General features: G+C 56.0%; 1 protein-coding gene across 5 annotated transcripts; it reads right to left on the reverse strand.

The window, feature by feature from the left end:
* Positions 1 to 3,319: 3,319 nt before the first annotated feature.
* On the reverse strand, positions 3,320 to 26,604 carry KDM8 (lysine demethylase 8). Of its 5 annotated transcripts, none has more exons than XM_038540000.1 (8): positions 26,451 to 26,604; positions 16,204 to 16,711; positions 14,155 to 14,321; positions 12,864 to 12,996; positions 9,692 to 9,736; positions 4,914 to 5,063; positions 4,116 to 4,169; positions 3,320 to 4,002 (listed from the first exon to the last, which is right to left on the reverse strand). In XM_038540000.1, the coding sequence occupies exons 2-8, from the start codon at positions 16,693 to 16,695 to the stop codon at positions 3,838 to 3,840; spliced, it is 1,206 nt and encodes a 401-aa protein (XP_038395928.1). In that variant the 5' UTR covers positions 16,696 to 16,711; positions 26,451 to 26,604; the 3' UTR covers positions 3,320 to 3,837. The 5 variants fall into 5 exon arrangements, with proteins under 5 accessions (XP_038395928.1, XP_038395924.1, XP_038395925.1 ...); XM_038539996.1 differs by having other exon boundaries at positions 4,116 to 4,208; XM_038539997.1 differs by lacking the exon at positions 26,451 to 26,604 and adding an exon at positions 26,008 to 26,104 and having other exon boundaries at positions 4,116 to 4,208.

The raw sequence follows: 26,604 nt of genomic DNA on the forward strand, positions 1-26,604 counted from the left end.
TGGCGACGGGCTGCCTTGCCATCTGCTGTCCTAGCTGCAGCTTCCTCCCTGTCTGTCCTGCGTCAAACCAGCCACCGAATCCTGTGCCCCTGCCCCCTCCGCTAGGTCTGCTCCTGGGGCAGCCGGCCCCCCCGCTCCAGGTTCTCCCACCAACGCGACCTGCCCCTGACACGTCAGCGTGGTGTGGCTCCTGCTGCCCAGGGGCTCAGGTGTAGACCCGGGATCCAGGAGGCCGGCTGTGCCCGCTGTTCCCACGTGGCATTTCCCTCAGTTCGGAAGGGCCCTCTGTTCCTGGCCTTGGAGCCCCTGCACACACTGTGCCCTCTGCTCAGGAACTTTCCCTTCTTGTTTCCCGCCATTGTCTGTGTCTGGCTGCTCTTTGGATCTTGTCCCGCTTCCAGCCCTCGGTCCCCATTTGCCCACACTTCCCTGCTCATCACACTTGCCTTCTGGTTCCTGTCTCCGTCTCTTCCACCCTGATTATCCCCCCTTTCAGTCATGACCGAAAACCTAACCCAGACTGGCTAAAACAGGGAAGGACTTGGCCAGAAGGCATCCTTCCGGAGAAGCTTGACCCGGTGGGTCCCGTGATGTCACCAAGCATCCACTTTGCTGCCTCTGCTGTATTTTCATGAGCCGGCCTTGTGCGTGGGGCCTACTAGACGGTCTCCCAGAAAAATCCAGCCACTTTCTTCCTGCTAGCCATACTTCCAGGCCTCGCACACTAGTGCCCCAGCAGACACCTCATGGTCATAGCTCCACTCTGGATACTTCCGGAGGTGGGGACAGGATGGCCCAGTTGGCACTAGCAAATCAGGGCTTGCCTCTGAGCCACAGAGTTATCTCCCAAAGATAACTGGACATGCTCTTATCAGGCAGGTGGAGAATGAACTTGGCACCAAATGGACAGTGTGGCCTCCACCTATGCAGGCAGGGATGCTCTGCCCTGGTCTGTTCCACAAGCGCAGTGCACAGGGGCGACTAGCATACAGGACACGGTGGACAAATGACACCTGCTGATGGGAGGCTCACCTTCCCAGCCTCAGGTGGGTCTCCTCATTGCCCAGCTTCCGGACGGTGAGACTGCTGCCAACTGGAGCTTCTGGGAGCCAGCGTGGGATCCCCGGGCTGCCCTCAGGAGGCAAACAGCAGCCCACTGATAGAACCCCATGGGCGCCCCCCGACTGCATGGGGAGGTCAGTAGTGTCAGGCAGGCAACCAGAGAAGGGCTTTCTTGGCAGCCTGCAGGGATGATGGGAAGGCAGGAAAACCAGTTGAGAAAAGATGGTACCTTGGAACTGGGGGTTTGGGAGGGCCAGGGGGCGGGGGGGTTCCCCACAGCCTGCTTCCTGCCTGCCTGGCCTGGTGGTTTGGCTGTCAAGGAGGGGCAGGGTCGTACCATGCAGGTCCGGTTGAGTCCTATGACTCCACAAGCTCTGAGCACTGGCCCCTGGCCCCTCCCCACCCAAGGCTTGCATCTCCCCTGCATGGATCCCAACGTGAACTTCTGGAGGACTCCTTGACACCGCCCAACCAAACCTTCACAATTCTGAAGACCTTGTCTGGTGCCCCAGGCTTTTGGGATCAGGCCATTGTTGGCCTCCCTGCACAGCCTGTCTTCACCCCCTGCTCCCCCTGCTGACACGGTCACTCCAGGAACTGACAGGACAGGTGACACTCGTGGCTGTTCCCTTTCCAGGCTTCCCCTCCGGCCCGTCTCACAGGCTGTCTCCTTGGCTCAGCACCCTCGCTTGTCCCCCGCTCCTCCCACCCCTGGCTCAGTCCAGGCCCCCTCCAGGCCCCCTCGCTCCGGCTGCTCGGGCTCCTTCCTCTCCCCAGGGCCAAGGCCTTCCTGCCCCAGGGCTGCTGCACCTGTTCGTGGGCAGTGCTGGCCTCCTGGTCCTTCTGGCTTACTCAGATGCCGTCTGTGGTTAGTCACATCTGTCCCTGTCCCTTCACAGCCCTCACCACCATTTGCATGAATTCACTGCCACCCTCCTCTCCAGACTCTAGGAGACCGCGTGACCTGCCAGGGCAGGGCCACATCTGCTCAAGGCCACGTGTGCCTGTCGGGGCAGACCCTGAGCAGGCCTCTGCAGCTCGGGTGGGGAGTGGGGGGCTGAGCTGGCCTTGTGCTCGCCCCTCCTTGGCTCTGTGAAGAGCTGGCGGGCACTCTTCCTTTGAGTGGCCTTGAGCCTACCCTCCACAGGGCTGAGGCCAGCCCTCGGCAGCTGCTGTAGCTGACAGCCTCGGACCCCTGTCCAGAGGGCACCTAAAGATTTGGTCTTTTGCCACTTTACAAGGGACATTTGTTGGAGACGGCCAGGCCTCTGTATCAGGTTTTAATGCCCGTGTCATCTGGTCCCTAACCTCAGAAGCATGATGTTACAGATGAGAACGGTGGCTCGGAGCAGACGTGGGGCCTGGCAGTTGGGAGACCGGAGCCCCACGGCCACCCTCGGGGGGGGGAGGGCTGTGGTGCAGGCAGGCCCCTGACTTAAGGGCTCCTGCAGAGCCAGGTGGCCGCCTTTCCTGATGGCCGGTGTGCCGGACACTATTTTCTTTTTTATGACCCACTGCCTTCAGCGGCATCAATAATTTGGTGTACGTTCTTCATCTGAAAAATTTGGCAGAGAGCTATTAATGACGCCAGGTGGGGGAACCAGCGGTCTCCACAGAGAGCCCTCCCTCCACTTCCCGAATAGCTGGCCTCGGCCTCGGCCTGTGCCCTGGGAGCCCTCACCCCGCGTGAGTTCCAGCCATCCTACAGGCTCCACCCGCCCCCCGCCCTGCCCCCATCTGCCTGCTCCAAACCCGGGAGCCCAAGTGATAAAGCTCAAACGAGCAGCTAAGAGTTCCAGCTGCCCACCGGTGCCTCCCACCCCACCCGGTTACCCAGGGTCCGCGTGTCTGCCAGGCCCGTCCACCTGAGTGGCCAGGCCCCTGCTGCGGGAGCTGCACCTCATTGGCTCCTGGAGCTCCGGAGCGAGCCTGTGGGCCCTGGTGCTGACTGCAGGGCCATCTGCTCCCCTGGGGGCAAGGCTATCTGCAAGAGGGGGACCAGTGAGACTGAGGGGCACGACGGGGGTTCCTGGGTGCTGCTGATGGTGGTTTCATGATTCAGGAACTGGCTACTGGGAGGGTGCACACTTGGAAAGTGTCAGGCCGTGGGTGTATGATAACAACTAAACCTCCCTGGACTTCCCGCCGTTGGCTGGGCTGGGCTGAGCGAGCCCACAGGACCCTTCCCTTGCCCAGCACCATCTCTCCAGAGTTTGCGTGTTGGGGTGTCCTGTCAGACCCAGTCAGGACAGACTAGTCGGTAGCAATCGTAAGAATTCTTAACATCAGACAGCTACGTTCATGGACCTGCGGGGGCTGTCCACGCACCACCTCTCGAACGTCCTGGCGGGCGCTCCAGCTGCCCTGTATTCCACACCATGACCCGATGAGGTACCTGTCCCAACCGTCACGGCAAGTAAGCCGAGGGGCTGGGTTGGAGTCCAGGGAGCCAAGCCCAGATCCCAGCTCTGTCACTGCACATGCTGCTGCCTGTGACCGCAGCACTTCAGGCCTCGGTGCCATGGTCTCCATGGGGTGTCGGCCTGCAGCGTCCTTCTGGGGGCTCGCCCACCTGGCTCTGCTGCCGGCCCCTGGCCTGAAGCGTGCACCTTGCGGGGCCCCCCGCCCGTGTCCGCCCAGCTTGGTCTCCAGCACAGGCTTCGGCACAGGCCAGGGTGGGCTGGTCTCAATGCTGGGACCTGGCGCCAGGCCAGCTGCGGAGCTGGGGACGCGTGAAGCCACAGCTGCTGCTGGCGTGTCATCCTTGCACTGTGGCTACGACCACCAGAAGCTGACGGAGAAACTCAAGTCCAGAGCCCGCACGTAATGCCAGTACTGAAGCGGGATAAACAGAATCTCCCCGGGAGACAGGATGCAGGACAGGGACGGGGCCTCGGCAAACCTGGGGAACTTGTCCAGGTCAGGATTCTCCACGTCAACCTGAGGAAAACACGAGCTGTCTCCTGCCCACCCTCCCGAGACCCAGGGAGGGGCGGGGCATGCTGGCGGGAGGGGGTGAATGTGCAGCGTCACGCAGGGTCCCATGTACCCACCTGGCTCGTGTTATGAAGAAGGTGCGTCTCGTGTGGATATAAAGCCTCGGACTCCTGCGGGGAGTACAGGCGGATGTACTTCCTGCCCATCACCTGGGGGACGGGGACTCGTCACTCTGCTGCCTCCTCCACCGAGGGCAGGTCCCGGGACCCACCATCCGCCCGCGCCTCTCCTCGCCTGCCCACATGCTGTTCCCCGTGCCCAGACTGCCCCATCCCTGCGGCGCGCATTCTAGGCCGGGACTAGGTTCAGCCTCCACATACATCACGGATCAGTAACCAGCGAGGCTGGCCGAGTGGCCACGGTCACCGAGCTGACAGGTGCCAGGACTGGCGTTGACGCCAAGCAGTGGCTCCTGGGCCCAGCTCACAGCCTCTCTCTAGAGCCTCTGGGCTGGAAGAATGTTCCCGTCTGTTAAATTCTCTGGGTCTCAGGACACACCATCCGGTGGCCGAGAAGCCGTGCCCTATCTGGGGAGAGACTCTGGGACGGGGATGCCCACCTGGTTGAGGCGAAGGCAGGCAGCGTGGGGATGCCCGCTCCGCCCTGAGACGGCGCCCGGCCCTGCTCTGCCCTAGGGACACGGCCAGGATCCCAGGGGCTCCTGGTCCCAGAACCACATCTGGAAGCAGCCCCAGCCGGAGGGAGGGCCCCACAGGGGCCAGGGGCCAGGTGCCATCCCTGTGTTTTCATTTTTGCCCACATCCCTCTCTGGAATTTAAACACGGATAACGTGGCCAGGCCTCACGGGGCTGGGCAGGAGGAGGCAAAGGCTGATGTTCTGGAGCATCTCCCACCTGGACCAGGAAGTTCTGCTGAGGGTCCTGATGAAGGGGGGACACAGTGCCTTGGGGGCCAAACCAGGCATTAATGGTGATCTCTTCCTCCGCCCCGTCGCCCAGGCAGCAGTAGTCGGGGATGCTGATGTCCTGCCTCAGCTCCGGGATCTGTGGGTGTCCAAGCACACGTGGAGGCTGAGCCAGGGCTGGGGGGACACACCAGCCAGCACTCAACAGGCCATCTCCCAGGAGGGCCAAACACACTGCCTTTTTGGGTAACACCACGACTGCATCTGCATTTTACTGTAGGGGAATTTACAAACCAATTGAAAAAATAAATATACAGGGGCGCCTGGGTGCTCAGTCGGTTGAGCGTCTGACTCTTGATTTACGTCATGATCTCAGGGTCGTGAGATCGGGCCCTGTGTTGGGCTCTGTGCTCAGCAGTGTCTCTTTGTCCCTCTCCCTCTGCTCCTCCCCTAATGTAAGCTCTCTCTCTCACACATAAATACAATGTTAAAAAAAAAAAGAAATATATAATTATTAGTTAAGAGTTACATATAATTTTCTTTCCAGACTTGTTTCTCTGCCTATGCATTTTATTTTTGTTTTCTTTTCGAAAAACCTGATAGTACTGTTCTGCACTTAAAAACACCAGCTCGCGATGTTCTGAAGAGTGCAATGTTTTTGAAAACCAAATGAAAAGAAAAACCAGAAAGAAAATGGAATTGGCTATCAAATCTCTGGGAAGGAAGATTTTCCAAAATTGACTAACGAGAAAGCAGCCACTGCGCACACATTTTAAATACGTTCATTAATACAAAGACCAGTAAAGGGAGAAACTTGAACTGTGGTCCGTGAGGGTTAATGTGCTCATACAAAATAACAAAAACAATAAGGATCCTGGTACGTAAGTAATCAAAGGGCAAAAGCCAGATGGTGCGTAGAAATGAATTAGATACAAGGAAGGGGCTGCCGGCTCCCCCGCCCCGGCCACTGTCCCCGGCCGGCTGACAAGAGGTGCTTTCGAGCAGCAAGCAGTGGCCCCCCTAGAGTTTTCTTCTAGCCCTGCGTCCTCCCTGGCTGGGGCTGCACCCGGCAAAGGGGGCCGCACCCTGCCCAGGGCTGGCTGGGGTCCGGACACCCCGGCCCGTGGCCTCCTGAAGGCTAGCCAGGGAGCGCTTTCCTCACCGGCGGATGCCGGCTCGCTCCCGCGGAGGCCAGGCCGCCACAGCCCCCTGCAGCCCCAGACCTCCAAGGCTGCCTGCAGCTGGGGCAGGTGGCTCGGAGGCTCGGGGAAATGCCACAGAAACCCAAGTCTGGTCCCTAATGGGTGCCAAGGCGGGGACCCCTCTGCTACTTTCCTCAGGTATTTTGAGAGTGACGTTTCCCTGCTCTGCCCGGGCGGCTGCAGGAAGACCCTGGCCACCCTTTCAATAATAGTGGCTCTGAGTCCAGGATGCTGAGAAGCCACTGATCGATCCCTAGGAATGGCAGGGGCCTCAGGCTCTTCTGTCTCAAACAGCCTGTGCAGACATACAGAAATGCTGCTATGTCCACTGCTCTGGGGGTAACCTACAAGTTCCCAATCTGGGGGTCCCCTGTCCTGTTGGCCAGTGTGGGGGGGGGTGGGGGTGGCCGGTCCCAAAGGCCTCTGGGAACCTCCTGCTTCTCCACCACCACCAGGCTCAGTGACACTGCACACCTGCTTCTAGCTGGGACTGCATCTGAGCCCCTCACCTCACCTCACCATGGAATGCTCAGAAGCTGACTGGTCCCTGATGACATCAGGATCTCTGAAATGGGACTGGTTGATCAAATGGTGTAATCAGAGCCACTGGCCAAGGATTCAGCCCCCCGCCCCCCCCAAGAGAAGGAATGCTTCCTGGACATGACTGATAATTAAAGGGAAGCCTAGTGTGGTGGCCAAACTCTTCCATGATGGGGGGCCCTGGAAGGAAAGGCAGTAAGAGGTTTTGGGTGGGAGCCATTGAGCTTGGTGGAGGCAAGAAGGCCCCAGAAAGCAGTGCAGGGCCTGCCAGGTGGTGGTCTGGGCAGCAGAGGTGAAAGCACCCCTCTGGGGAGCTGAGGTGAAGACCCAGGTGGCCGTCCAAAGGAAAATGTCTTCAAGGGCTTGGTTCGTCTTAAAAACAATGGGGCACTTGGCCTTCCACTTCTAAGACGGCTTCCTCTTGGTCTAGTCAAGTCGAAAATGGCTGCTCTAGGACATGGAGGCTTCGCGGGACCCCTGGGGGGTGTGACTGAGGTCAGGGGGCAGGCTGGCCACACACGTGGGATGGCACAGTCGGGGCCTGCTCCCATAGACTCCCCCTTTCCTTCAGAGAGGGCAGGAGGCGGGATCTCCAAGCCCTAATTCCAGAGGCCCAGCCCGGCCTGGCTCCGGCCCCTTTAGTTCTGGTGTGCAGGGTCCCCTGCCAGGACAGGCAGTGAGAGTAGGCCCCCCGCCCCGGGGCAGACCTGGCACAGTCGTGCCCCATCCCCCCAGATCTTCCCCCTTTGGGGTATGAGCCCCGTCCTGGCCCCGGCCACGTGCTGCCCTGCTGAGCCCCACTGTGGTGTCTGGCCTGGCCCAGGCACCAGCAGAGTCCCTCTTGGATCCCCGGCTCCCCTGAGCGGGCGCTCAGTCTCAAATCTAGAGTGTTCCTTGACAGCTACTTTTCCCTCAACTCGCCTAGCCACCTGCATCCAGGTGTGCCAGCTGCTGGCACCTGTCTGGAGCCTGTCAGCTTCCACGGGCATCAGCTCCCCGCCGATTCTGGCAGCAGCCTCCTGGAGGTCCCCTCGCGTCCACAGCTGCCCACCTTCCCTTCCCCTCCAGGATGGGGCCTCGGCCACCTGAGAAACACCCCAACCCTCCCAGCTGCCCAGCGCGTGTCCTGCCTCTTCAGCCCCACCTGCTGCATCCCTCCCCGCCAGGCTCTGGGCCCAGCCCCGCTGCTCCCCTAGCTGGCACGGCCCCCTCTCGGCCCCCTCTTGGCTCTGTTTAGACTCGCATCAGATATGGCGCTTACAGTGACAACTAGCTTAGACCCAGAACGTACACGGAGAACTCGTGACACTCAGAAGGAGATAAACAACCCAATAAAAAAAATGGGCAAACTATCCGCTCCACGGCTGGAGACTGCTCGCCTTTCAGGCCCTCTCCGTCGCCTCCTGGAGACGCCTTCCCTGCCCTGGGCTCGCAAGGACCCTCCTCCCCGCGCAGCCCCCTCCACGCACTGCCTCTGTTCTCCTGGACATGCCCCTCACCAGCTCTGGGGTGGGGGTAGGACAACTCTTCCTTATCCTGCCCCCCACCCCCCACCGGGCCCAGAACATGGTGCAGAGGGGCCCGCGAGGCAGCCCAGGCCCAGGGGTGGGGGTGTTGCAGCCCTCGATCCACGGATAGAGTGAAGTGAGGGGGACGGGGAGGGGGTGGACAGAAGGCCAGACTGTTCGACGATCTCCCCGGGATAAGCCCTCAGGTTGTCTCCGCCTAACCAGGCAGCTCTGAAAATGCAGAAGGCGATGGTTCTTCACTTTGTTCCCTCGTTGGGTCTGCGTTTAAAAACAGTCTGTTTCTTCTCATTATGATGAGTGTGCCTTGCTCTGCGAACTGCAGAGAGGAGAGAGCCCACGCGCCTTCCCGCCCGCAAGCACCGCCCATCTTCTGGGGGTACTTCCTCCTGTCCCCACCAGAGCAAAGGTCCCTGTGTACGTGATGGCGCGTCCTGACTTTCTCACTTCCCGCCAGCCAGCCCCTGGGGTCCCCTGACCGTGTTGTGAGTGAGCACACCCCAGCCCCCAGGTGCTCAGGGCCCTGGGTGACCCGCGCTGTTACCAGGTGGGGGCTGAGAGTGATCCTGCATTTCCATCAGCTCCCGGGGCACTGGGAGGCCACGCTGGGGTGCCCCCTTCTTAGGGCCTACAGGTGAGCGAGAAAGAGCCGATGCAGGACTTCTGGACCCTGGACGCTCTCCCAGGCTCCCCTGAGGGATCTCCTGGGATACCTCCTCTTCCCGGGACCCTCCTGCTCAGAACCTCCCAGGCTCCCTGCTGCCCTGCAGCTGAATCAGAGCCCTTGGTCTGGCCTTCCAGGCTTGCCCAGGTGGGCCCCAGCCCCCCCCCCTTCTCGCTCCGCTCTCCTGAATGCACCCTTCCAGGCAGGTGGACTAGGCCAGTGCCCGGGCCTCGGTGCGAGAGGCGCCTCTGGCCCCTTGGGCCTCGCTCTGCCTCTCTACCCTGCTTGGAGCCCCCTGAGCCCCGCTCTCCAGCCAGCCTGTCCTGAGGGTCTTCAATCTGGCCCACCGGGGCTGGGCACCTGGGGGAATGGAGCCTGGAGACAGCCTCACAGGTGGGTGACTGACATGGGGTGAGGGCAGTGCCGGGACCCCCGGAGAACTCCAGGGCAGGGGAGGCAGCGGCCTGCTCTTGCCGGGTCGGGGCAGAGCCTGCCACCCTCGCGTGGCTCCCTGGGACCCATTCCTCAGCTCTGACCACACCCACTCAGACTTCTGGTTCCCCCCGCCCCTCGCAGGGGCCACCTCCGTCCAAGCCATGGCTTCCTCATCCCCCCACCCCAGGCTCGGGCCCTGGGGTTGGCACGCCTGGTCTGTCACTGGCCACCTGGCAGCCGCATCTGCTCTCCTGCTGCCCGCTGGGGCGGAGGACACGCGCACCACACCTGGGGGTGGCCAACGAGGCTGCCAGCCTCTCCTGCCTCCCTCCCTGGGCTCTGAGCCCAGAGGGCGGGAGAGGGTGGGTGGGTCAAGGACGGGGCACGGTCTCAGACTCACCTGGTCAAAGAGCTGGTGCTGCGCCAGGTACCCGACGTCCTTGGGCTAATCCGCAGAAGGGAAACCAGAAGTGACAGAGAAGCCTGGTTAGTCGTGGAGGGACACGCCCCGGGGACTACTGCTCAGGGGCTCTCAGAGCCGGGCGCGCCCCAGCCGCAGGCAGCCACGGCCACAGCCCTCCAGTGGGTTCGCTTGGTCCCCTCTGTGACCCGTCTCGGGTGGGGCTGGGGCTCGGGGAGACTCGGGGTCTGGGGCCGCCTCTGTAGGGACTGCCCCGGGCTCAGGCTCCCCCTGGAAATGAAGAGGCTGCGCGCACACGAGGATTTCTTTTTTCAATAAAAATGGAATCATCTTATGTGTGTTACTCTGAAGTCTTTGTTTCATTTAACGACAACCTCACGAATGTCTCCTCAGGTGAGCACACACAGATCTGCATCATCTTTTTTATGGATTCGTGTTTTATAGCCAGGACCCCCATTAATTCAACTGCCCCGCTCCCCCTGCTGTGGACAGTCAGGTTATTTTGCCAGTGTTCCCACAAACAGCCTAATATTCTAGTCCCCCAAAAGTAGAACCACTGAGTCACGGAGTGTGTACAGTTCAAATTCTAATAGCTTCAGCCAGCTTCTTTTCCCAAAATTCAGCACGTACTGTCTTCCCAGCAAAACCGTGAGTGCCCACTGCCTACGGCCTAGCCTGTACTCCTGGGAGATGGTCACTTGGTGAACATCCATCAGATGGATGACAAGATCCAGCTTTACTAACTGGGCTTCTTGGGAGGTGCGTGTGGGCTCTGGAAGGGTCGGTGTGGGTAGAGCCCCCGGGGGGCTGGCCGCCACGCCCCCAGCCACAGCCTGGCTCCCACGGGCTCTGAGGCTCCTCCCCAGGATCCCTTGAGACTCTGTGCTTCCAGCCCTCTCCCTCATTCCCTTCTCTTGCTGACCACCGTGGAAGTCACAACATGCCAGACCCGGTGGGCAGGGCCGGATCTGTGTGATCTCTGCTGTTGCGGATGTTCTGGCCCAAAGACACTAAGTCAGGTTAATGGGGCACTAACCACGCTGCGCTTAGAGCTTTGTGTTTTACTCTCGCCACGACCCTCTGAGGAAGGCATTAGTAACCTCTAAGTAATCCCAACTAACCCTGACTCACCCACAGTCAGGGCACTGGGCGTTGAGAGGTTAGATGACCACCCCAGGCCACACAGCCAACGACACAGTGCTGGGGTCAACGCTTTTTTTTTTTTTTTTTTTTTAAGATTTTATTTATTCATGAGAGACACACAGAGAGAGAAGCAGGCTTCATGCAGGGAGCCAGATGTGGGGCTCGATCCCAGGACCCTGGGATCATGTCCTGAGCCAAAGGCAGACACTCAACCACTGAGCCACCATGCATCTCTGGAGTTAACACTTTTGTACCTGAATCCAAAGCCTGCCTTCCTGCCTACTTGACAAACTGCACCTCTGCTTCTGGCCTCTGCTCCAGGCACTAGGCTTCTTTCCAGCAGAGGGAGATGGAGTGAGGCCGCTGCAGCAGGTGTGCTCTGGGGCACAGCTCCCTTCTCCAGGCCCCCAGGTGACGGCGGAGTGAGCAGGAGTGGGTGTGGAGGGCAGGAGACACAGTAATGGCAGATGTCTGTGAGCACTGCCAGAGGAGGCCGCAGCCCAGAGAACCGCCCTGGGCCCCAGCAGAGGAGGCCGGACACTTAAGAGTGGAAATGATGGGGGCAGGCAGAGTAATGGTGGGGGTGTGTGTGGGGGTCCCTCAGGAGCTTGCAGTTACAATGCGGAGAAGGCCAATGGGAGAAACTGTCAGCCAGCAGGGTCACCATCCGGACCCTTCGACTGCAGCAGACCCACGATGAAACCGGATCAGAACTCTCCAGAGGCTGGGCCTGGGGCCTGGGGCTGCCTCCTACGTGGGGAGTGTGTGGAAGAGTCCACTGATTCGAAATTCCCCAACCTCGGGAAGGACTCTGCTCTCTGGGCCAGGAAGGGTGGCCGGGACCGCGGATGCTGGGTGGACACCCTCCCCTTAAAGGGTCTGTGTGCCACGTGCGGGCTTCCCTTCTGAGCCCAGAGGAATGGTTTGGGAACTCCAGGGCAGAAAGGCTACATTCTCTGCCTCCAGGACCTCAGGAAAGGGAAGCCACCCCCTGCTCTTACTGTTAAGAATCTGAAATGATAAGGGGCGCCTGGGTGGGTGGCTCAGTCAGTTAAGCATCTGCCTTCAGCTCAGGTCATGGTCCCAGGGTCCTGGGATCAAGCCCCACATGGGGCTCCCTGCTCAGCGGGGAGTCTGCTTCTTTCTCTCCCTCTGCTCCTCTCCCCTGCTCGTGCTCTCTTTCTCTTTACTCTTTAGTGTTTTTTTGAATTTACATTCAATTCGCCAACATATAATGTAACACCCAGTGCTCATAAAATCTTAAAAAAAAAAAAAAAGAATCTCAAATGATAACACAGCACAGCTGCTTTTGAAAACAGTCTGGCGATTCCTCAAAAACGGTTAAACGCAGAGTCACCGTGTGACCCAGTGATTCCACATCTAGTATACACCTGAGAGAAATGAAAACACACGTCCACACAAAAAGTGGTACAGGAGCGTTCCCAGCGGCGCTCTTCACGGCAGCCAGTGCGCGCCACCCGAACGGCCGTCAGCTGCCGCATGAACAAAGTGTGCTGAGCCCACCCAAGGGGATGCTCCCCAGCCGCAGCAGGGAACCGAGTCCTGACACGTGTGATGGCGTGGACGAACCCTGAGGGCATGGTGCCGGAGGCGGCCAGACACAGAAGGCCACATATCATCCAATTCTGTGTATACACCAGAATTGTCCAGAAACAGCGATTAGCGGGTGTCTGCGGACAGGGGGGCAGCGCAAGAGGGAGCGACTGCTCATGGCCTCGGGACTGAGGAGAATGTTCTGGGATTAGATAGTGGGGCTGGCGGCACTACAGTGTCTTATAAAGACATTAAAAAACCCCACTGAATTCTACCAAAAAAAATAATAAATAGAAGGACCTGAAATGAGCCAGTGTTCTGTCTGCCGCGCGGCTGGCCTTTCTCGCCCTGAGCCCCCACCGAGCCCTCTGACCCCTGCTGACCCCTGCAGCGCCCCAGGGTCCTGTGTGCTCCCCACCGCGAGCACTGCAGGAGGGGAGGCACGACCACGTACCTCACTCCTGATGTGTCTGCTGATGAACTCGTTGACCGTCATGAGCGTCTGGGACCACTCCTCGTCCGTGTACCTGGAGCCAACTTCCACCGGCACAGTCCGGCAGCCGGCGATTTCTTGGATATACTCCAAACTAGGAGACGAAAATGGATGGTCAGCATGGTCGCTTTTGCTGCGACCTGCCGGGCACCCGCCACATGTGCTTCACACTGGCCTCCTCTCGTCCCCACACAACCCCACAGGGAAGGGCTGCTATGACCCCCACTCTGCTGGCCACGGCACTGGGCACGGACATGTGGGGTGATGTGCCCACCGGTGCCACGTGGCTTTGCAGAGAGACCCAGGGAGGCCATCTGCCAAGGTTCTTGCTGGGAGGTTCTATCTCCCTGCTGGCCAACGGCCCCGCAGTTCTCACTGCTCACCCTGTCTCAGAGCTGAGAGACCTTCTTTGAGCAAAACGGCAGACAGCACGGCGGGGGTGCTGAAGTGCCTGGGTTCTGAACTTGGGCGGCCTGGCCCTGGCCCTGCCCAGGGACCTTTGGGAAGTTCTTGTTTACCCCATTTGTAAAAGAAGGTGATGACAGTACCTGTCTCTTAGGACGGGAATCAGAGAAAGAGAAAGCATGGCAGGTGCCTACCCTGGCGCTGGTCCGCAGTAAATCACATAATGAACGTTTATGGGGCACTGGCCCCGGCAGCCAGAACTCTTCACATGGCCTCAGCGGGAAGCACTCCCTCCACACCCCACCAGAGACAGGGGACCTGATCAACCGTCTCAGAGGCCCCTGCTCATCTCCCCAGCTGTGGCATTATGGCCCCTGTCCAGCGGCCTGACCTGCTCTCATCACCATGCATCTGAGGGGGAACCAGGAGCAGAGGTGAGGAGGGAGCAAGCCCAGGAGCCCCGCTGAGAGGGGATAGGATGTGTCTTGGGTTCTCACTTCTGCTCTTGACCTCAGGGCCCCTGGGCGAGTACATGGAACCCCTCAAATCCCAAAAAATGGCATTAACAGACCTAATGCCACAGTGCCAGGTGAGCACACCTGTTTAGAGCAAGTGAGCTGTGGAAGGTGCGGATCCTACAACCCCTGGCACGAGCTTGGGGCACTGCACCTGCAATCCCTGGTTAACCCTTGGCAGTTCCCGCTGGGACCAGTCGGGAAGTGAGCTCGAGGCTGCATTTCCTTGGGATGCAGGGAGGCGGAATTGGAGAGTCTCGGGGCCGGGGGTGTGGGGGTGGAGGTGGGGGCTGGAATAGGCAGAGGGAGCTCCCATACTCAGAGCCACCCACCTCCACCTCTTCATGCACGGCCACTGGTCCGCCACGCCTTCCAAGATCACAGGCCTCCCAGGAACCAAAAAGTACTTCCTGAAATGCTCGAGGGATGGACAGTGAAGCCGGGGGACCGTTCTCTCTGACGTCATGTCTGGAACCGAAACAGGGTCATACCTTGCTTTCTGTTTAAATCAAAACACAATGGTAAAGAGTGCAGAAAAGTTAACATTGGAGGCGTCGGGCTGGGCATCTGCGTCCACAGGAGGCTGGCCTAATCTGTCATTGATCGTGGCAGTTACCACTTGTTAGCACTGTCCCTGCGCTGCCTTCTCCGAGTCCTCCCCGGCGACATCCAGGTTTCTTCCTTTACTAGTTCATCTGACGTGCTCCATTGTAAAAAGAACAGACGGCTTTTGCTGAAACTCCACAAGAAGGGAAAAGTTACCACCCCAAATGCCACTTGCTGTAAGAGGACCCTTTCCCAGGACTGTGAGTGCCTGTGACGCGTGTGGCTGCTGATGCCCCAGCAGGAATGCACAGGTTAAGCAGCTGAGCCACAGGTCAAGACTCTGTGCCGTCCAGTCCAGGTCGTGTGAGTGGCTGCACCAGAACATGCTCACCCTCCTCCCAGCTGAGTGACATGAGCAAGTCACTCTCTCGGGCCTCAGTTTCCTCATCTGTTATGCTATTGGGAGACGGGACCTCTCATGTAGAGTACCCAGGATCACTGGCGGGGGTGGGTGTCTGCTTCCTCTGCCCCCGCGGGCCAGAAATGAGGCCTTGCACTTGCCTGTTCTCAGCGTTGGTATTCCCCCTGCTTTGGTTTTCACACCTGCCCTCATCAAAGAGGCCCTCCCTGCCCACCCTATGTGAGCAAAGCCACCTCCCTCACCTTTCTCACCACAGGGAGATGACGTTCCTCTACAGCCTCCTAGAACTGAGGCTCCAGGAGGAGCCCTTCTGTGTTGTACCCTCAGCGCCTGGCACATCTGGGCCACCGCTGGTGCTCCATAGAGTCGCTAAGTAAACCCCCCTTACAGACTTGGGAATGGGGGGTGGGGATGGAGAAGGCACAGAGGGGCCTAGACACTGGGGAGCTGCTGGGAACATGAAGCCAGACAGACAGAGTCCAGAGCGTGAGCTCCCCCCCATTAGCTACACACGCACCCCAAGGCCACTGACCCCACGAGCTCCGTCTTGGGTACGGGGCCACTTCCATGTTCCCTTGGGACAGATGTGGCAAGGGGAAGGGAGCCCCTGGGTCTGAGGACACAGGCACTTGCCCCTGGATCTGCATGTCCACCCTGCTCCTGAAAGGTCAACCAACACACTACGCCGGCGGCCCCCCTGGCATCCTCGGCAGCACTGGGTGGTAAGGAAAACGTCGTCTGCTGACCTCATAGCCAAAAATGGCTACCTCGCTGTTCTCGCCTTTTTTTTTTTTTGTTTAACCACAGAGGAGGTTGAACATTTCCCCACATGCCTGTGTAACAGCCCTATTTCCTCCCGGGGAACAGATACACCCAGGGGTTCGTAGGTGAGGGCTGCACGCATGGGACCCGAGGCCCTGTCTGCACCCACCCTCAGCTCTGCGGGCTATTCTTCGTCGGCCCCAGACATCAGGAGCCACCTACGCCAGGACCTCAAGGCCGGGACCGATCAGCCACGGTGCCAGAAGGCAGCTGCAGGAAGTAGCTCGCCCCAACTCAGCAGCACAGAGAGCCAGGCAGCCTGAGACACAGGTGACGCTTCAGCCAGCTGACCACAAAGGCTGCCTGCAGCTCTGGCCCGCACGAGCACCTCGAGCTGCTGCTCTTGGCCACAGGGCTTCCACCCGCCCTCTCTCCTGAAAGGGGCACTGCTTTTGTAGAAAGTGGGGGCAAGAATTGAAAAAACAGACCAAGCCTTTCCATTTCTAAATCGATGGAGATGTTATTTTCAGCCAGAGGTAAACATGCCATGAAGGCTCACCCCTGGGGACAGGTGACTCCTTCCTTCTAGAAAAAATGGGGCTGGGGGCGGGGGGCACCTGAGGTGTGGTGAGTGGCAATCTCACCCAGATACCTTCATGCTGGGTGGCTCCTGGGCTGGGCCTGGGCCAGGCCTCTTTCCCGAGCGGAGGTGCGCCTGGAGGATGGCAGCGACTTTAATGAGGATGTCCCCAAGAATGGCCGCACCCATCAGCAGGCCCATGTCACAGACTTTCAGGGCCGCGGCCACTGCGGTGGTGTCCCCGGGCTCCTCACACAAACACACAGCCTTCAGGAGGCAGCCGAAGGCATAGACGCGGCGCCAGTCCTTGTGCACGTCCCGCCATGGCCCGGTGTTGAGTCTCTCCCAGGAGTAGTCCAGGATGGCCTCGCTAGCCTGCAGGCACTCACTCCGGCGGCCCCCGCAGAAGAGCTCGGCGGCCTCCTGCAGCAGCTGCACCACGCTGCGCTCCACGTTCTCCCCAAGTTCCAGGGCCAGCTCCTCTTTAGTGGGGGGCAGGAGCGCCCGGAGGGCCTCCCGGAGGGCACCGGCTCCTGCCAGGGGCTCTTGGGTGTCTTCAGCCATGGGGCCCTCTACCAGTCTAGTCAGATGAAGGTGGTGGGAGAAGAAAGAACAGTTAGAGCAACAAATCATCTTGCACACCTAAATATACACATTTGTAGATCTTCATAAAATCAAACTGGGGCAGGGGATGGGGAGGGGGAGCTGGCTCTATGATGACATTCACTGGCCAAAATGTCAACCACCGAGCATTAAAAAATAGATACTTAAAAGGCAATCTACTGAATGAGAGAAGCTATTTGCAAATGATATAACTGATAAAGGGTTAGTTAGTATCCAAAACATATAAAGAACCAATACAACTCAACACTCACAAAACAAACAATCCAATTAAAAAATGCTCAGAAGACATGAACAGATATATTTCTCCAAAGAAGACATATGGATGACCAACAGACATGCGAAAAGGATGTTCAACATCACTCATCATCAGGGAAATACAAATCAAAACTATAATGAGATTTCACCTCACACCTGTCAGAATGGCTAAAATCAACAACATAAGAAACAACAGGTGTTGGTGAGGATGCGGAGAAAGGGGAACCCTCTTTCATTCCCATCTTGGTGGGAATGCAAACTGGTGCAGCCACCCTGGAAAGGAGCTTGGAGGTTCCTCAAAATTAAAAATAGAACTATTCTACAACCCAGCAATCCCACTACTGAGTATCGACCCCCCAAAACACAAAAATGCTAAATCAAAGGGATACTTGCACCCCCATGTTTACTGCAGCATTATTTACAATAGGGGAACTGTGGAAGCAGCTCACGTGTCCATCAACTGATGAGTGGATAAAGAAGATATAGTGTGTGTATGCACATATGTGTGCATGTGTGCGTGCGCATGTATGTGATGGAATATTATTCAACCATAAAAAATGAAATCTTGTCACTTGCGATGACATGGATGGAGCTAGAGAATACATTGCTAAGTGAAATATGTCAGTCAGAGAAAGACAAATACTGTATGACCTCACTCATATGTGGTATTTAATAAACAAAGCAAACGAACAAAGGAGAGAAAGAAACCAAGAAACAGACTCTTAACTATAGAGAACAAACTGATGGTTACCAGAGGGGAGTGCAGGGAGGGATAAGTGAAATAGGTGATGGGGATTAAAGTGTGCACTTATCATGATGAAAAAAATAATTTTAATAAAGTGATAAAAAAATAAAAAATATATAAAGTTATTTTCCAAAAAGAGAGACCAGACTTCCTCCCTTCCGGGCTCCCATGGCTTCCCATTACGTGTCCTTTGTGACAGCATCTCATGTGTCATGATTCTACAGTGGCCTCTGCCAGGTATAAACTGCAGGCAGGGCCCTCGTCTGTCTGGAGTCACCACGACATTGGGGTACAGTATCAGACTTGCCGTGGGCACTGGATAAGTGTTCAGGGAGGAACATGTACTGTCCTTGTCTGGAATGCCTCCAACACCCTGCCTCTCTGGCAAACTCCTACCCAACCTTTAAGGCCCACTCTATATGATGCCCTTTGGGAAGCCTGCCAGGACTCTGACAGTATCGTGTGTTCGGATGGCTCTTGACTTATCTTAACAGCTCTTGTCCCAATGTACTATGAATACTGGCCTATATGTCCGTCTCTCCAATGCTAGCTGGTGAGCTTCTCCACGGCAAGAACAGGTCTTATTTCTCTATATTTCCCTAGAGCCCAGCTCATAATAGGCACTCAATTAAGGCTACTGAAGGAATGAGATCTTAACTTCACAGGAAGAAACCTGGAAATACATAAAACCTACAAAGAAAGGAAAGGTGCTTTTGGTGGGAAAATATATGGATGGCAGGCAAGTCCTAATGCAGAAGAGCTAATATGTGATTAGGTTCTCACAGGTTCATAATTGCTCACAACTGATGATTCACCTGTGCTACTACGTGCTAGGTATACCAGCAGTTGTTATATCCCCTATCTCATTTGATGCCAAGAAATAGGGACCATCGTGCTTTTTGCGGAGGCTGTGCTATGCTAGGGGTCAAGGACTTCTCCCGTGGAGAGCCAGAGAATCCACATTTCAGGCCTGGCGGGCAGTAGTCACTGCTGGTACTGCTCTGCAACTGTAGCGTGTATGGTATGTAAACGAACAGGCATGGCTGCGTTCCAATAAAACTTTATTTACAAAAACAAATGCTTCCTTCAAGCTCACCGAAATCCATTTCATCTTCTTCCTGGGCACACAAGACTACATTTCCAAGTCTTCCTTGCAATTAGGTGTGACCAATGTCAGCAATGGAGCCACATCCAGGCCTGGCCCCTGCACACCTCCTATAAGATTCTCTAAGCTTTCCCTACACACTGGTGGGAAGTGAAGGATTTGGGGGCCGTAGGGGATGACAGAGCCATGGAAGCCACCCAACCAGGCAAAATACACCCCTGCTGGAACAGGCTCAGGAGCCAAAAAGAACTTGTATCGTTTTGCCGCTAAATGGTTGATGTGTGTTAGAGCAGGTGGCTGGCTCTGATGCAGACACTCCTATTGTTGAAGAAATGGATGCGCAGACCGCAGAGGGTATTTCTGAGTTTTGTGGCTCAAAATCCTTTTCTCTTTCTTAACACACCTCCGTTTCCTCGGAGTTTCATCTTGCCCACTGAGGTTGGTCAGGAGGGGTGCTGCCAAGTGGTGAGTACGTGCGCAAAGCTGGGCCACTGAATGGCCTCCCCTGAATGTGAACTTTAGGCAGATCAACTGGACTGGAGACAGCTGGTCTCTTCATTGTCTCCCACTGGCCGCTTCCGGACCAGGGTGTCCTTGCTAAGGCCTCACGGTGAGCGCCCCTGACTCCTAGGGTCCAGGGCCACTTTCCTTCTTGTTCTCTCCCAAGGGCATCCTTCCAGGTTCCATTCATTCTGCGGCCCCAGTGGCCTTCTGATTAGTGTCTTCTTCCTTATGTCAGCCAGGGTTGGCGTCTTTGGTTAAGTGAGAGGACCCTAGTAGGCCCACATAAGTCATCGACACCCAATATCCCCTGGTGGATGGTGAAGGCAAATGGAGACGTGCCTATGATGAAGCCGTATCAGGTGCATCACGCCCTGCGAGGGGGAGAGCTGCAATCCCCAGAGGTCCCTGCCTCCTGTTGTTATTAACACCCTTATCCAATTCCCTCCTCCTGGGTGCTGACAGGACCTATAACAGAGTGAGTACACAGAATAATGGTCTTTGCAGATGCCATTAGGAATAAGGACCTTGGCATGGGAAGATTGTCTGGGATCTTGTGGGTGGGCCCACCAATTTAATATAGCAGTCCTTGAAAGAATCTTTCCTGTCTAAAGTCAGAGTCAGAGGGAGAGGTGATTGCAGAAGGATCAGAGAGATGCTGTGTTGCCGGCTTTGAAGATGGAGGGAGGGGGTCACACACCAAGGAATGTGGAACCCTCTAGAAGCTGGACGAGGCAAGGAAACGGGATTCTCCCCTGGAGCTTCCAGAAGGGAGTGCTGTCCTGCCAAGACCTTGATTTTAGCCCAGGCAGTCCTGTGTTGACCTTCTAACCTAGAGAACTGCAAGCCACCAAGGCTGTGGTAATTTGTCAGAGCAGCAATAGAAAACCATGATTTTCTTCTAACCAACAGATGTCCAAGTTTGATATGTGTAGTCATTTTTTATGTTTTGGTTTTGTTTTTTGGCCTAAGATGGCAAAGGTGATGGGATGCCCCTCGATCAGGTTACATGAGATTGTAACTTCCAGGGCGAGCAGACTCTCCCTACTGCCTTCCTGGCTGGCGTGCACCGATGAAGCAAGCGGCCATGCTGGACATGTCCACGTGGCAAACAGATGATGGTGGCTCAGGGCCAACAGCGAGCCAGGAACTGAGGCCCTTGGCCCAACAGCCCCCAGGAACTGAACTGTTCCAACCACTACAGGGGTTTAGATCCTTGTCTAATTGGGCCTTCGCATAAGAACTCTGTCCTGACACCCTAAGTGGAGCCTTGTGAGATCCTGACACAGACGGCCCCTCTAAGCCACACCCAGACTCTTGACCCAAAGAAACTAAGATAATAAATGTGTTGTTTTAAGCCACTAACTTCATGGTGATGTGTTACATGCTGCAGTAGATAACTAATAAACTCCCCTATCCAGACTTCCCTGACACCCTGGCACTCATCTGTTACCCACACAACAGAGCGAGAGGAAATACATGGCTTCCTTTAGCACCGTGTATGAGGAAGTCGGCAGTAGGTAGTGAAGTGAAGACACATGAATGAATGCTAGAGGTGTGGTCCCTAAAGGTAGGCCGGACAGCCCCTTCCCTACCTCTCGGCTCCATTTCAGCTCATTCCTCCCCAGCTCACGAGGAACAACAGATAGAATAATGGGAGTATTACATGATTATCTCACGAAACCTCGCAACGACCCCGACCCCGTGCAGCCAAGAACATACTTACAGACTAGTTACTGTAAGGCAGTTGTGCTCCAGGCACTTTTTAATTCTTCCAGAAACCCTAAGAAAGTATCCTTATCTCCACTTGACAGATAAAGGAGCTACAGCAGAGAAGTTAAATGACTTGCCCAAGGCACTTGGCCAGGAAGAGGTGATGAAGAGATGTAAAACTCAGGCCGTCTGGCCCCCACTTCCATGATCTTATATAGGTAAAGGAATGGTGCCGTGCCATCTCCAGCCAGCCTGTGACAAAGCTGGGAATTGGGGTGCTCAGCCCTCAAGAAGACTCTGTAATGGAGGGATTACTGCCACTTAACAGATGAGAAAATCGCATCACTTCACGACAGGAGAGGACCCATCTTTCTTGTGTGTCATTATTTCTGAAGTACCTCTTCTGGGGCCTGTCCTAAAGTTGTAGCAATAATGTAGAGCTCTTCTCACTCCGTCTATTCCATGGCTCCCCCACCTTGCCTCTTCCTCTCATTTGATTTGTACCTCACAGCGTAAGGTGGATAGGAAAGTATGTGATCATTTCCCCTACAACCCTGTCTTATTTTGTCCAGGGACAAATGAGGTCACTTTACTATGTGCCTTGTCAATGCTCCGTGTTTTATGTCCGTCACCTAAACGTTCCTCCTAATCTCATGATGTGTGGTTTTACAGATACGAACAGTTAAGATTTGGGAGACTAAGCAGCATAGTACGTGGCAGCGTTTACCAGAACACCCTTCAGCTTTTGGGGTGAGGGCTGAATCGTTTTTGGACCTTTATCTCCTAGCTTGGGCCTTGGCGCGCAAGGGGTATCCTTCCCCGCTGACCCCATGAATGATGGGACGGAGAGCCTGGCCAGGATGATTTCTCTCTCTAGCCTCCTGGATTTGTAAACGTCTTTGTGTTGGTCTAACAGCCTTCTTGGGAGAGCTTCACAGTCCTACCTTCCAGCACGGCCTTATCTGCTACCCACCCCAAAACTGCATGGGAGCCCATCAACTGGCCTCCCTGGTGGCTTCACGGCTCATCCCCTCCTGGGAGCCACTCACATGTCTTAGGAAGCAATCTTGAGAAATCTCGAGTATTCAAAAGACCTCATATCTTGGCTTCTCTCAAATGTCTATAAAAAAAAAAAAATTCCCAGAAGACCACTTATTTGCCTTACTATAAAAATGGCTTCCACTGGGGCCTTACATACCAGCTTTCTAAACTGGTCTCTTGGTGGCCTTAAAAATTGGCGTCCCAGAGGATTTTAAATGGGCTATATAAACTGGTTCCCTGGGATGCAGATTACAGACTTTGTAAAGTGACCTCTCAGGGTGACCTTCTAAAACAGCCCTTCACAGAGCCCACAGAGGCCTTACAGAGCGAGCCTCTCCAGGTGGCCTGGTGTGCTGCTCTGCAAACTGGATTCCCAAGGCGGTCTCGTTTGGTCTCCGTAAACCAGCCTCCCCAGGGAACCTATGGGCTACTCTGCAAACTGGCCTTGGAGAGGGCCTCCTACAGATGGCCATGTCAGATAGCCTTCTGGGAGAGAGCCTCAGGTAGGCTGTACAAAACGGTCTCCTCTTAGCCACATAACACAGCTTTAGGAACTAATTTCTAATCCAGAGTTCCTCAGTGAATAATAGCCTTATAAAAAGGTCTTTGGAGATACTTATGGTGACACTATGTGACAGAGTTTTCCAGAGGTGGAGATGCTTCAGGATAGCTCTGAGGTTGTTTTTTAAATGATTTTTTTCGGATTGACTCTGTATGAGCCTCCAGCATGGCCTCCCAAGGGGCCTCATGATTGACCTTAAAATACAAGCCTCCATGGGGCGCCTGGCCGGCTCAGTCGGTGGAGCGTGGGCTATGACCTTGTGGCTATGAGTCTGAGCCCCACGTTGGATGCAGAGATGACTCAAAAATAAAATCTTAGGAAAAAACAAAAAACAACAAACCACTAGCCTCCCAGAGGGCCTTGTGTTGGCAGCAGAAGCAACTTTGCATGAGAAGGTGGTATGCTGGTCATTATCTGAGTAATCTTAACAGTAATTCTAATCTTACGGCTTCTCAGAACTTCTCATTATTTAGCCTTCTAAAGAGTTGCCGTATCAAGCAGCCATTGGTGGAGGAGCCACATCCTACTATGTCAGCCTTCCAAAGTAGACTCACGAACGGTTTCAAACACAGGCTTCCTTATACTTTCGGCCCGTGTCTGGGGGTCAGGTGAAACCCAGGCTTTGTCTTAGTTTTACAAACCAACCTATCTCCCGTGGTGTCTTCGGAGCACCAAGAACCAGGTTATGTTCTACTAATTAACCCTCCCGTTAGCTCCTGTTACCATGGGAAGCGGCCTTATGGGACAAAGGGCCTTTGCTGCCTGGGTCAAACACCCTTTTGCTGACTGTAGGAAACTATCTTCTTGAGCAGGTGGTCTCACATGGGCTACACGCAGCGGCCAGCACACAACCAGCCCCCCACTGAATGTCACGTATAGGCTACATGAAACCCATCTCAACGGCCTCAAGTCCTGGCTTTACAAATCGGCCTGACATCCCCCATGTATCAGTCTGACAAATAAAGCTTCTTGATAATTATATTAGTTTTCCAGAGAAAGGCATCAGCCAGAGCAGCCTTGTGGCCCGGCTTTATTGATTGGCTTCCCAGAATTCCTCACCGAATTGCTTTCTATAAAAGGTTACACTAAACAGTCTTCCAGGGGAGGGGGTCAAGAATAGACTGTGAAACAGTATTTCAGAGTGGTATTGCAGATTGGTCTTCAATTTGGCCTCCTAGAGTTCCACAAAAGACGAAAGGGCATAAGGAGAGGTTGTCCAAACATTCTTCTGGCAGTCAGATACAGGAGGGTTAACTATAGAATATTTCTGACAAACCAGGACGTTAAATATAGGCCTCTTTTTGGTTTGGCATACATTTTTCTCTTGTAAAATCTTTTATTCTCACGATTTTCTCCAATGTCTTCTTTTTTAAAAGATTTGTATTTATTTATTCATGAGAGACACCGAAAAGCAGAGACACAGGCAGAGGGAGAAGCAGGCTCTGTGCAGGGAGCCTGATGCGGGATTCGACCTCAGGACCCCAGGATCATGACCTGAGCCAGAGGCAGACGCTCAACCACTGAGCCACTCAGGTGTCCCTCCAATGCTGTTTTTCATTGCTTGGAACTTTCACTTCTGTAAGCAGGAATTTTCATTTTACACAAGCTGAGCATCTGGAGTGCTATTAGTAGCTTTCTTTCGCATATATGTAAATTTCAGTATTTATTTAATATTGCCTAAGTATTTACAATTTAGGACTGGACAAGTCAGAAGCTAGGGTTATTCTGGGCCAACTGAGAGCTATGCTCACCCTAATTACAGGCCATATGAAAAAGCTTGAGGGGCCTTATATCATCACGTTAAAGTCAGTCTCCTAAACTCCAACAGGTATTAGCCTGGAGACCTCATGTTGGTTATAGACTTTTTTTTTGAAGTAAGGGTCAGGTGTCAGGTACAGAAACAGCCGGAGTGGTCTTTGTGTCCTGCCTTTGTAAACGGACTTTTGAGTGCCAACATGGAACAGCTTTCAGGGGGAGGTCAGGTACAGGTCCCATAGAATAGCTTCTCTTGGTGGGCTGTGTCTTGGCTTCTTCTTCTTCTTCTTCTTTTTAATATATATATATATATTTTATTGGAGTTCAATTTGCCAACATATAGCATAACACCCAGTGCTCATCCTGCCAAGTGTGTCTTGGCTTCTTATAAAAAGCCTTCCTGTTGATACATGAAGCGATACTCTTGACATGGGGGTCACGTAAAGGTTGTACGAACTAACCTTGTAAATCCGCCTAAAGCGAACATTATAAAAGGCTTCTTGTCTGTTGTATGAAACACAAAGGAGAAGCCTGCACCCACTTCCTAAATCCACCATCTGCATGGAGCACATCACCTAAGTAAGCCGGCCTTCCGTTGGCGGACAGCCCGAGTGGGTTCCGCTGGTTGCAAAATAAAGCCTCCTGAGGTCACCCGTCCCATCCCAGAATTCTCTCTTAAATTATCTTTAAAAACCTACAGCAGGGATCCCCGGGTGGCTCAGCGGTTGAGCGTCTGCCTTGGGCCCAGGGCGTGATCCTGGAGTCCCGGGATCGAGTCCCGCGTCGGGCTCCCTGCGTGGAGCCTGCTTCTCTGCCTCTGTGTCTCTCATGAATAAATAAGCATAATATTAAAAACCAACCAACCAACCAACCAACCTACAGCAGCTAGCTCCCGGGGTAGTCCCCTAAGTGGCTTCTCGGGGAACCTCGGCAGGCCTCGCAGCGGGCGTCGGGCGCGCCGTGTCAGAGAGCGCCACCCCGGCCCGGAGGGCTCACCCAGGCCTCGGGCTGACCCCAACCGCCCCGAGGGCGAGGGCGAGGGCGAGGGGAGGGCGGCGCGCCGGTCACGAGCAGCCTTCCCCGGGTGCCTTCCAGACTAGCAGCCTCTATCCGGCTTCCTGGGGACAGGCTCTGAAATCTCTCCCATTTTATTGCGGCACCATTCGGCCGCGAAAGTCGTGCTGAAGACCCCAGGAGCTTCCGGGGAGCTTCGGGAAGCTTTCCCGAGAGGTCTGCGAACACCTGGCCGGCCTTACACACCTGCGCCGGGGTACCTCCCGCGGCCTCCCAAGGGGTCGGGGGTCGGCGCGGCCCCACGGCTGCCTCCCCGACCTCGGGGCTGCGGGGCACACCGACCTACCTCCGCGGGACACCTGCGCGCGGCGTTAACACCTACCGACCCAGAAATCCCTGCCCTCCAGGTGCGCCACAGCAACCGGGCACCCGAGGCCTCAGGCCCCTTCCCTCCCCGGGCCGCCACTGCTCGCGGCCCACCCCCGGGTGTGCAGCCCGCCCCGCTCCAGGCCGACGACCAAGTAGATTCGGCCCGAAAGCAACCGCAGGGAGATAAGATACCTGCCGAGGAAATAAACACTCGCGCAGGCGCATTAGCGTTGCAACGACGCGGACCGTCCCCTGGCCCCGGGAACTGCGCAGGCGCACACGAGCCCCCCCCGACACGGAAGGCCTCACGCATGCGCAAAACGAAACGACAGGCGAAAGGTGAGCATCACGCACGCGCGGGGCCTACACTCCCCTCCCCCACGCAGCGCGGGAAAGCTGGAGAGCCCCACAGCGGCGTTGTCACGGCGCATGCGCCGACTCTGTTTTCCCTTCCCACTCACGCCCCAGAGACGCTACTTGACAGAGCGGCCCCGGGGCTCTCCAAGGCGCACGCGCGAGGCCGTCTTTCCCGCCCCGCCCCATCCCCCTTCGTCTTTAACACTGCGCCTGCGCGGTCCTCCCCTCCGCTTCTGAAGAGCCAGAGCCGTCCGCCCTCTGGAGCTGCTCACGCTCACCTGTCTCGAGTACGGGCGGTGCCGAGTTGCCCGCAGGCTGGCGACCACTTGTTCGGTTTGGTCGGAACTCTCCGGCCCTCTCCTCCGCCCGGTAGTCAGGCTTGCCGGGGCATCGATCACTCGGTGCTCGTCTGAGCAGCACGGGGTGCCTAGC

Source organism: Canis lupus, chromosome 6 (genome assembly GCF_011100685.1).
Source record: "Canis lupus familiaris isolate Mischka breed German Shepherd chromosome 6, alternate assembly UU_Cfam_GSD_1.0, whole genome shotgun sequence".
In the NCBI taxonomy this organism is placed as follows: Eukaryota; Metazoa; Chordata; class Mammalia; order Carnivora; family Canidae; genus Canis; species Canis lupus.

Excerpts from the sequence above, each read along its gene's own strand:
- KDM8 (XM_038539996.1), bottom strand. The coding sequence starts at position 16,695 with ATGGCTGAAGACACCCAAGAGCCCCTGGCAGGAGCCGGTGCCCTCCGG. Across the intron at positions 9,737-12,863 it reads GCAGACACATCAGGAGTGAG|CCCAAGGACGTCGGGTACCT; the intron begins GTACGTGGTCGT and ends TCTGCGGATTAG. Across the intron at positions 4,003-4,115 it reads TTCTTCATAACACGAGCCAG|GTTGACGTGGAGAATCCTGA; the intron begins GTGGGTACATGG and ends TGTTTTCCTCAG.